The 11,225-nt window shown below is 49.9% G+C and overlaps 1 protein-coding gene across 1 annotated transcript in view; it reads right to left on the bottom strand.

The window, feature by feature from the left end:
* Positions 1 to 2,772: 2,772 nt before the first annotated feature.
* ITGB5 (integrin subunit beta 5) overlaps positions 2,773 to 11,225 on the bottom strand; it is a 64,185-nt gene continuing 55,732 nt past the window's right edge. Inside the window, exons 11-15 of the mRNA XM_069780927.1 lie at positions 9,746 to 9,968; positions 8,925 to 9,028; positions 5,270 to 5,386; positions 3,933 to 4,099; positions 2,773 to 3,365 (exon numbers count right to left, since the gene is read on the bottom strand). Of these exons, the coding sequence (XP_069637028.1) occupies positions 3,270 to 3,365; positions 3,933 to 4,099; positions 5,270 to 5,386; positions 8,925 to 9,028; positions 9,746 to 9,968 (707 nt within the window). The 3' untranslated portion in view covers positions 2,773 to 3,269. The remainder of the gene's footprint in view (positions 3,366 to 3,932; positions 4,100 to 5,269; positions 5,387 to 8,924; positions 9,029 to 9,745; positions 9,969 to 11,225) is intronic.

The following is an 11,225-nucleotide window of genomic DNA, read 5'->3' as shown; positions in this document are numbered from 1 at the left end:
CGCCAGCTGTGGCTGGGGAAACAAGAGGAGCTGATGTTGCAGTGGCATCCGGATTCCTGCTTGGCCAGACAAGCACTGACATTTTTCCATCACATGTGACCCATTAATGCCTTCTGCTGTAGTTTTCATTCAGGAATGCTAGCTGTGGTCAGACTGCCTGTATTTACAGACACAAATAAACCGCTGCTGACTGAAATACACCATTCCCATGACTGTGCTTGGCACTAACCTTGCACGGGTAAAGGCAGATCTGCTTACACGGTAAAGCAAAGCCTTCTTGCTCTTAGCATCACTTCCTTCTTTTTTTTTTAGATCCAGCCTTGTGGAGAAGCTAAATTTGGGGGGAGGCAGAGCCTAGAAAAATTAGAAACAAGATATTGGTTTTTTAAATTTATTTATATAAAGTTTCTGTGCTACCTTCTGACAGTAGAAGTGACGTGAAGAAAGCCTGACCTAGAGACTGAAGCCTTCCTGCACCCAGGCATGGCAGCTGCTGTTCCCACGGGACAGGCACCCGTGGTCGTGCTCTGTGCCTCCTGGCCCAGTGCCACGGGCAGCAGGATGCTCTTTGCTGACAGCAACCAAATCTATTTCCTTCTTTTTGCTACACTTTCTTGGGTGCCTGCTCTTGGCACCCTTCCCTTACCTACTCGTTCCCCACATTACTCCCTGGCTACTCTGCAGACCTGTTTGCTGTACGACTGAGTCTCCCCCTTGCAGGGGATGGAGGGCACTGGTTGTCCCGTCCCCAGGCACTTTCTCTCCTCCAAACCACCCCTTAGCAATAAGTCAAACTTCATGTCCCTAAGGCTGCCTTGATTGTCAGGTCTCTCAGCACTAACGCAGCAGCGTGCTGGGAAATGCCAAAGCGTAAAGGTAATCTGCAAGGGAAAGGGTGGCAGAGGGGCACTGCCTATGCCTTTCCTTTCAGAGTGCAAAGGAAGAAAGCAAAGGGTTTGGGTTTGGTTTTAAACTGCTTTGTCCCTTGCAAATTAACTGCAGCAGAGCTGTATTCAGTGTTTGCTGCTTTGGGTGGCAAAGCTAGTTTAAAACGTTCCTGTCCTTCCTTTCCCTCCACTTTCCTTCCTGCTCCCCCTTTCCATGCCTGGGGCAGTATGGCTTGTGTGAGACAGTCACATGAACCAAGCTAAAACTTGCTCTGTCTACTCGTGATGGTTATTTTTTTTCTGTTTTGTGTTTTTCTTTTGTGATAGCGATGAAATCTATCTTGCCAGCCTGGCACTAGGCAGTGGGATGGTCACAAAAACCGAATTTGCCCCATGGATGCCCCTTCCCAGGCAGCAGTATTAGTCCCAGCTATTCAATATGCAACATCTTAGCCCGCAAACTTTAGCCAGGGCTTCAATATTGTGTAAGAAACATGGAGCTCTGAAGAGCTGGCCCTCTGCAGTGCTCAGGCTTTTCTTATCGCTGGTGCTGCGGGGAGGAGGCAGCGCAGCCCCCAGCTCACACAGGGGTGGGTTACAGGGAGGTACAGTACCAGCATTTAACCAGAGCCTGTCCTTCCTCTTTTTTTTAGGATGTATGCACCCTCCTCCCCTGCTAGGGCAGATTTAGTGGAATTAAGTGGGAAGACAGGGTACAGATTTCATTTATTTGGGTTTTTTTTAACTCCACCTGATCAGTGCCAGTGCTGCCAATGTGCCACTTGCTGCACTCCTAAAAAAAAAAAAAATTAAAAAAAAAAAAAAAATCCTCATTTTGAGCTATTTTTAGTGTGGTCTGCTGCGTTTCTTCAGTGCTGCTGGTAGGAGGAGGGGGAATCATAAAGTTCTTGAAGGAGAGCTGTTTATACTGAGCAAATAAGAGCTTCTGTTTATAGAGGCAAAAACAAATAAAAAAAATAAATCCGGAAGGATGGGCCCATGGCCCTTTTCCAATGAGAAGAGCAAGTCAAAACAATGAACACCATTTGTTTTTTGCTTTTCCCTGGCAAGCTTCCTTCAGCTGACTATTGCACGATCTGTTCAGGGTGAAGAGACAAGCAAAATATAAAAAAAAAAAAAAAAAAAAAAAAAAGAAGAAGAAAAAGAAAAGCAAGCAGTAGCAATTGCTCCGGCTTCTCTCTGCTGCCAGCGGCTGCAGCCCCACTGCAGTCTGTGTGGGTTTAAAGCTGCAGCTGTCAGCCAGGGTAACCCAAACCCCAGCTCCAGAGGAAAACAGATGGGGCTGGGGTAACAGTTTTGGGGGAAAAAAACCAACAAAAGCAAAACAAGATGTATGTTGTGAAGCAACAACACTGGGTTTTATCCAGCTCCCTTTCCAGCCAAAAGCTCAGGGCTCCCCTGCTTTTCCAGCCAGGCGCCGCTGGACCCCACAGCTCTAGTCCTCTGGTAAAAAGAAGTCAGAGGTCTGGATGAGCTGCTGTGTGCTCCCAGCTGCCTTCCTGCAGGCACCCAGGCCGGACGCCTACTTGCACATCCCAGAGAATGTGTGTTTAATTTAGTTTCCTCAGCCTAAACTCCCATTTCCCTTGGGCTCCCACCAGTTTCCCGTCTGTTTAACACCGCCGGCACCGAGCAGGAGCTCCTTGTGGCACTCCCCACCCTGGGTCAACACCAGGGTATTAAATCAACATACCTTCTGCGGCAGTCACTGCGGCTCCAGCTCCTATTTTTATAGCCATGTTTTGACCGATAAGGCTCTATTAATAAATCAATCAGGCAGCACCACTTGTGCTTGCAGGAGCAAGCCCCTGTTCAGTCTGTCAGTGGGGTCTCAGCAAGGAAACAATGAACTCTACTCACAGCATCATATATGCACAATAGTTTTATTTTGTTTTTTTTTAATATAAAAAAATTCCTAAAGACTGCAGAACTCTTGTACCCTAATTTCTTACACAAATGCTTCCAACACCCTCTTCTTTTTAAGCTAATTCCCCCCCAACAACTTGCAATGGCGTGGGTTCCCCTGATTTTTGACCTAGTCACCCTTTCTAACGGGATATGTCTAAAGCTACAATATGGCACTTGGTTGACTTAGTTGGCAGGTTTAATACATCCAGAAAGCTGGGGTATGGAGCCGCACACGGCTCAGAGTCCATCAGCACAGGCGGGGAGCCTGCCTTTGCATCCGTGCCTCCAGAATGAACCAGACTTTTCTCCTTACTGTGCAAATAACAGGCTTTGGTCATCGACCAGTCCTGTCGTAAGGGATTCTCGCCCCTGAAGAGGATCCCATCTTCAAGTGGGGAAGCAGCACATACAGTCAAGCAATTGTCCACAGCAGTCCCAGGCGCCGAGACCCCATCAGTCAACTGTACCGTTGTAAGACTTGTTGAGCTTGTTGAACGTGAACTCTACGTTATGCGTGGAAATAGGCTTTCGGTAGAGAGGATTGGATGCCTTTGGAGAAATGAGCGGACAAAAAGAACAAAGGTGAGGAACAAAATCCATGTCATGGCAAAAATGTGTATAATCCCCCCTTCCTGCACCCATTAATTTGGAGATAGCGCTGCAATTGGCTTTGACTGAACTGTGTGTTCAGATCCAAAAGCAGTTTGTCCATCAGACCCACCTTCCGTCCCATTTACAGGCACAGGTGATGCCCTCAACCGCTGGCAACCCCACCTAAAGTCTCCCAGAAGGGCTCCCTCATAGACCTGACCCACCTGTCCGCCGCCACAGTCAGAGCTTGGTCCCCACTCCCCGACATTCTTCAGCCCTCCAGCACTGATCGGAAATACATGATGAAACCAAAGGCTGGGCATAATTTTGCAAATATTTGTAAATTGCCAAGGGGCAGAGCAGTGCAATGTGCCGGTCCCAGAAGTCCTGCTGCGTGGCACCGCAGGGCACGAGCACCCGCATCCCTCGTGCCTGCCACCCTTCTCCATCGCTGCAGAGCTGTCTGCTGCAGGCGCATCCTGACAGCCCCCCCGTACCCCAGCAGCACCTCCATCCCAGGCTTACCATTTCGTATCTGGCCCGGGAACGTTCGCTCTGGAATCGGTCAAACTCCCGTCTGTCGTGAATGGTGACAAGCAGCTTCCAGAGCCCCAGCAGGATGATGCCGATCAGCACCACGCTGCCGATCACTGCCAGCACGATCGTCACGGCGCTGGGGGCTGAGCTGCACGCTGGTAACAAGGGGGAGAAAGTAATTAGCTCCGGTGAGAGTGTATCCTGGATCAGGATACTGGGATGTAATGACCTGGACCGTAGCCACTGAGCAAGTGACCTCAGGGCAGTGCTAGCAGCAGTGACTAAATTAAAAAAAAGCAATGGTACTCTCTGAAACCAAAGGAATTTTTTTTCTAATTAAATAAGTTCCTGGCTAGAAGCAGGTCAAAGGCACAGCTCTCATGGATGTCACCAGAGCCAGGATGTCACATAGCGCTTCAGGGGAAGACCAGTGCTGCAGTTCTGCCGTCCAACAGTGACACCTGGTTTTAATGCCGGGTGACCATATGGCACACAGAGGGTTAAGGTGCCTCTGGCAAAAGCCAGCTCAGCTTCTGGCCCACATGGAGACAGGTGATCACTAGGCACTTTAAATAGGTACATTAACTGTCAGCTAATCAACTGGTCTTTCAATTAAGTGCTAGCCGCAGCACAAATGAAATAAAACGTGCGGTATCTCAGTCTTTCCCATACTGGCCTGCGCCTCAGAGGACCGGAGCAGATTGCGAGAAGCTACTGCTGGGTGCTTGCCAGCTTGTCCTGCAACACCACGTGGGGTTTTCTTTGAGAAAGTGATTTGCACGTGATTAAAATAATGCTGGGAAGCACAGCTGTCTGCGGCAGCCTGGGGAGGGGAGCAGGGACACAAAGACCTTACGCTGCCTGCCTGGACGGGAGCTAGCTCTTGGGTAATGCAGAAATCCATAGGTGGTGTGGGGCTTTCCTAACATCCTGACTTAACCAGCGGCAGGTGTCCCCTTCTGGTTTTTTTTGCTCCCAGTGGCTCTATCTCCAAATCAGTACATGGCATGCTTTTTGCTATGTAAATAGGCTGAGTTTAATTTCAGCATCCCAAGCTGGCTGAAAGCCCTTCAGCCACTTGCTAGCAATGCTGTGGCTCAGGTGCTTTCACTCTCGGAGTCCTTTTTTACTAAGTTGGGAGCACCTGGAGCTGGATTTCAGCACTGTAAAACATTTTATTTTAAATCCTCCTGGTTCATCTGCTCAAGCGTGCCTTTCTGCAGCAAGTGAAATCAGCCTCTCCACAACCCGCCAGGCTCCCCAGCAGCCCATCACCTCTCCCGAGGCAGCCTGTGCTATTAAAAGCAACCCAAGGGAGGGCCAACCTGGCTCTTTGAGGACGGTGAGGTTGGATTTCCCACTGGCAAGCTCTGAGTAGGTGAACTTCATGACGCAGTTGTTCACTGGGTAGGCACAGAGGATCGCATTCGGGTCATCCGTTTCTGGAACGAGAGGCAGAGTCGCAGAGTTTTATTTTGTTTTTTATATTAAAAAATAATCCTAAAGACTGCAGAACTCTTGTACCCTAATTTCTTACACAAATGCTTCCAACACCCTCTTCTTTTTAAGCTAATTCCCCCCTAATAACTTGCAATGGCATGGGTTCCCCTGCTATTGAATTAGTCACACTTTCTAATGGGATATGTCTAAAGGTGCAACATGGCACTTGGTTGACTTAGTTGGCAGGTTTAATATTAAGAATTATTACAGTTCTCCCCTGCAAGCTGAGCAGGGCTTCCCACGGGTGCCTGGGAGCAGAGGAATGGGGAGTGACCCTGCAAAGCAACAGAGTTTGATCACCATTCACACAAATTGTAACTGAGCAGTGTCCAGACTTACTGCTTGAGAAAATGTGGCATTCGGCAAGCATTGCATGGTAAACAGATGCAACTTCACACATACACACACTCTTCCTTTGCCCAAGTCTGCTTTGGCAGTAAATGCCGTTTTCTTCTTAATTTGCTAAATTTCTTGAAGAGTGGAAGCTGAAGAGAAAGAGAGGGGCACAGACTCAGCCTGCGAGGGCATGGACGGGGCCAGCCGCAGCAGCAGCCCATGGCTGGCTCCTGCTCCAGCTGTGCTGAACGGCTCCAGCTCCGGAACGGTTGAGAAGTTTGTTTTTAAAGAGGGAGATAGAAGAGAAAAATGGGGAGGGGGAAGGGGAGAGCTGGTTGGAGAGGAGGATGCGGAGATGGGGGAGTTGCAAGAAATGAGAGTACTTGATTCCCATGGCCATTATGGGCACTGTTTGTTTGCCCATTTAACATACCGTAGCACCAGGCAGAGCCCGTCGCTGCTCTGGTCACTGTAAGATGCTTCATGAGGAAGGCTGCTTCACAAAAGTCATTACAAAGTTTCAGCAAAGCCATCATCTGAGGTTTGCAGCTCTAGCTTTAGGGGTGATTTCAGCAGAGCCACCACCCGGCGTGGCCACAGCTCACGGGGCGTCCCTGCTGCAGGGACAGTGCTGGGAGGGAGATGGGGCAACATCTCCAGCCATGCCAGGTAGCTCTGCAGGAGCACATCTTTGTATGCCTGCATGGGCTGAGAGTTTCAAGGGAGAGGAAGGGATTTGGGCACCCAGTACTGTTGGCTGGCAAAGAGGTGACCTTGGCTTAGGCACCTGGAAAACGCTTCCCACAGCTCTCCTCCTCATTCATGTCTGTCACGCTGAAAAATGATCGCGTTAATGACCACCGCTATTCCAGCCCCTTATCTCTCTCCTGTGTGTTTGTCTTTCCTTTCAATGCCTTTGACCTGCTTTCAGTCAAAAGATTAATACACACCATTTCAACAGCTCTGAGCCCAGATGCAGCTGCCCCTCTGGTGAGTTCTGATGAGGTTCCTGGTGTGAACAAACCTCAGCTTTTCCTACCTTGGGATGGGAAAACCTGCCCTACCTACACAGTGGTATCAAAGGCAGGGCTGGAGAAGTGGTGATTATTACAACTCGAAGTACTAATTAGATTAATATAGATAAAACTTCCATGTTTCTTGGCTAATGCCCTTCTGAGTTGAGCAGCAAATCTTAGTTCCTCCAGTCCCAGCTGCTTTAAATCCCATCCTTGCACCATTATTCTGCTAGAAGATAGTGATTAAAGTCTCAATAGTAACGATCTCTGTTGGTCTTCACTCAGTTTCAGAGCTCACACGTCCACAGAGAGAGGTGTGATGGCCCCATCGAGCTTTCAGGTCCACTGATGTGTGCTGTTGGCAGGTTCAGCTCAGCGCTGGACCTGTCATGCTCCTGTCGTGTTGAAAGCTCCTGTCTGGAACCATCAGGAATGGAAATGTAATACTGCAGAAGCGAAGGAGATCCTGCAGAGTCCAATGCAAGTCATATAAGCCTCCCAAAAGGCATCATTCTGGCTCGCAAGTCCAACGATAGATGCCTCTGCTCTACAAAGCTTTGAAGCTAAAAGGCACTTGGGATCTTCCAGGGTGTGTTCATTGCAATTAGATATTTAAGAAGGTCCCATCCTCCACTGCCAGGACAATGCAGACCTATGTCTTCTGTGACAAATATCAGCGTTTGGCCTCTCAGCAGGGACTTTTAACACGTGCTACATAACACAAAAGCACTTGAAGACCAGGATTTGGCTAAGTCTGCCTGTTAAGAAGTCCTTAGTCCCCAAGCACTTTCTCTAGGAGTATTTTGCTTTACCTCTTTCTCTAGCAACCCAGATCTCCAAGCTGCAGAGTGCCCTGAGCTCCCAAGAGCTCAGCACCACCTGCAATCTGACTGCAGTAGTTCAACAGAAGAATAAGCGTAATTCCCCAAAATGTCTTAAAACAGAAATTTGGCTGTGTTTTTCTCTGAAAGCTATGCGGGGGGTTGGCAAACCACAGCCCAGCCTCACCTCCCAGGGCACAGTCAGCACAAAAGCTGCCTTTGGCATGGTGCAACACCCAGGCAGGAGAGTTGAGCTTTAATCCCCAGTATTTGCTGGCTCCTAAGAAATGCAGGCCCGTCAGGCATCAGAAAAGAGCTTCATGTGGTTTGGAAGTGCCTTGTGACCTCTCGCAGTGTGCTGGTGTAGGTACACTCCCCGCTAAACTGCAGGGAGGATGGAGAGAATGAGAGCAAGCCTCCCAAAGGGAAAGGTAGGAAACTTCACTGGTCATAATTTAAAAGCTAGACACTGGATGTGAGAGGAGTCAATGGGAAACACATTGCCTGCAGGCAGCTTGGGAGGAAGGGAGAGAAAGGACAAGCAAGGTAGAGCACTCCTACCTCTATAAACTATGGCAAGAGGAGGAGGAAATGTCAGACGTGGACAGTAATTTATCTGTGTTTGATCTCCATCCCTCCCTCCAAGGGGTATTGCTAAGGCCAGGGTCAGGATTAAAGCTGTCACAGTTTGGGTTCCCTCTACTCCCCCAAATAGCAACCAGGGACTCCCAGAATGGAGCTTCAAAAGAAGGGGGAGAAAGTCATCTGCTGAGGGACGCAGGTGTAGGGTAACCTCTAGAAGAGGACATAAAGGGCAGGAGAGGAGCTTGCCAGGGGAACTTTTAGCAGTCAGTTCCACCAAAGCAGAGCTCATCATGTCCAAAACAGCTTTGCTTCCTTTTACAAGCTTACTTCTTCCAAGATGAATTCTCAGAAGATTAAAGAATGCCATTTTTGGGTGATACTTTGTCCTTTTATACTCTCTCACAGTTCTTCTAATCTTCTGTCTTATCTGACCTCATCCTACTCTCTTTGCTGCTTGCACTGCCAGTAGTGGTTCTCACAGACCTTGATTTTCGGAAGTTATTTAAAATCAAGGGGTTTTTTACTTCAATATAGATTACAGCCTGGACAGAGGGTCACACATACCAAATATACACATATACATACTACACATACACATACATTTCTAAATACCAGGTTTTCCCTGAGGCTTTGTTTGCAGGTATGTCTTGGTTTGGTTAAGAGGAGTTCAATGCCGCAGTCACTGGCTCCCACCATCTGCAGTCCTGCTGCTGCCTACTTACCGAGAACATCCACAGTGGTGATGATCTCGTCCTTGCAGTGCTTTTGGCAGGTTTGGTTATCAGCCAGTCTTCCTGAGTTAAACAGCTTGCATTCAATGCAGTCCCTGCAGAAAGACACACGGAGAGGAAGATTAAGCACGCATCAGAAACTGCATGAACATAGAGATCCACCCCTCGGAAGGGGACTCCCTGGGTGTTGGTCTGGAGGCTGTACATCTGCACCACGAGGAAAGAGCAACTTCAGGGCCAAGCATCTCCCATCTCAAGAATGGATTTATTCTAGGGGGTGGATTAAATGAAGGTGCAAAACAGCTGGTAGGTTTGGGGTCTGTTTGCCCTTTGGATGTCAGGAGCCGCACGTCAGCTACTGCAAAACCCACCCTGCCTGAGATCAAGGCAGACAGCACTGCCGCTCTGCGCCAGTCTGAGGCTGATGCCCAGGGCACCTCTGCCACTGCGAGGCAGGCAGTCATCCCCGTCCTCCCCTCCTCTGCAGCTCGCAGCTCCCTGGGCCCAGATGTTTGCAGCTCAGGGTGCAGCAGAACTGGGGATGCCAGCCTTTCCTGCAGAGCAGGACAGCACTGGAAACGGACAGGGACATGAACCTCCATGAGGACTTGGGCAGCAACACTTGTTGCTTCTCCACCTAACTCTCTCAGGTTGCTTAGTGTGGGCTCCAAGCAGCAGCAGGCTTGCCTGGGGCTAATCATCACCCCTGTTTAACGAAGCAGGAGTAATTCCTTAGCTGAAAAGTCTCCCAGGAGCTAAAGAGCTGCCCTTCCCATCAGCGAGAAGTCCCTCCTGAACCCCCCTGTGAGTACCTTTTAGTGCTACAGACGCCTGGGCAGGTGGGACACTTCTCACACGTCTCTCCAAAAGCCCCTGGCTCAGTGCACTGACACTTCCCACAGACGCAGGTGCCCCTGCCACTGCACATCTGCCCATCACTGGAAACGCAGCCGTCCGTCTTGGTGGAGCAGTTGCAGTTGTCTCCGATGTAACCGGCGTGGCACTTGCACTCCCCGCAGTGACACTCTCCGTGGCCTGAAGACAAGAGCAGGGGAGAGGTGTCAGCAGCATCCCTGCGCCGTGGCTGCCCCTGAGCAGGAGGGACCAGCAGCCCAGCAGGAAAAGCTGCCAGAAGGACCTTGCTTGGCAGAGTAACAAACAGATGGCGATGGGAAACACCCAGATATCAAATTATTATCTACATTTAGCAGCAAAAAATACTGAGATGCAGCTGCTCCAGCTTCCCTCTATAGTCGCTCAAGACAAATGGGCACCTCTCCCTTCCTAGGTGGGACCAGGTGGCCAGGACAGGGGCCCAAGCTGCCCTCGGGAGGTACTAGCAGTGATGGTGACCATGGGGACAACAGGGCAGCTCCCTTCGAGCAGACACAGCCTGCAGCTGGGGGAGCCGACTTCCACCTGAAGTCCACGCAACGAACAACCACCTACTATTGCAGAGCCCAAACACGACTAGCTGGTAGCGACTGCATGCTCCGGCCACGTGTCAGACTTGTTACCCTCTTATTTTCCTCTCTCTGGATGAGGGTTCCCAAGTGTCTCACTCTATTCAGGGTGCCCTTTTGCACTCTCCTGGTTCACCCCCATTCAGTGCTTGACACCACCAAGCAAACATTATCACCTGAGAGCACATTTTGGCAGCATGTTGTCATGAGCCTTTCTTATCCATAGAGTGCATATTCCCCACCTCTGCCTCCTGGTGCCCAGCACTGCGTAACTGGGCTTTGGAGAGTGCTACACCTCCCACCTCCGCAGAAAGCGAGCAGCAACTCTGTCACTCAGTCCCCAGCTCTTCCTTAGCATCATTTGGCTTCACTCACGTGCCCATCTGAAGGCTCTGGCTAAGCTAGGAGGGTTATGTGCAGCTTAGTACCATGATTTCCACTGCTACTGGAGTAGCAAAAACATTCAGGCTGACAAAGGGTCTCTGGCAGCAACTTTCAAAATACTGCTTCTCAAACCAGATGTGTCCATCTCAGCAGCATGGCACTGGATGGACAAATACTTTGGGGCACCAGAGGATGGGGCAGAGTCGATGCAATCTCGCTGCTCAGTGCATGAGCCGGACAGGAGGTGGCACAGCCTAACTGCGGCCAGTTTTCTGCTCAGTCTTGCTACAGCATCGGATTTTGCTAGCAGAGCCTCTATGCTAGTAAATGGGGGACCCAAGCCACGCTTCCAGCCTAGCCTTCTCCAGGCCACACCACTCAACAAGAAGTTTTCTCCTCCTCCACGTTTCCCTGCCCACTGCAGACCCTGAGCTTTGGAGATCAG

Source organism: Haliaeetus albicilla, chromosome 4 (genome assembly GCF_947461875.1).
Source record: "Haliaeetus albicilla chromosome 4, bHalAlb1.1, whole genome shotgun sequence".
In the NCBI taxonomy this organism is placed as follows: Eukaryota; Metazoa; Chordata; class Aves; order Accipitriformes; family Accipitridae; genus Haliaeetus; species Haliaeetus albicilla.
Note: the sequence above shows the minus strand (reverse complement) of the source record. Positions and strands in the feature narration are given on the sequence as shown.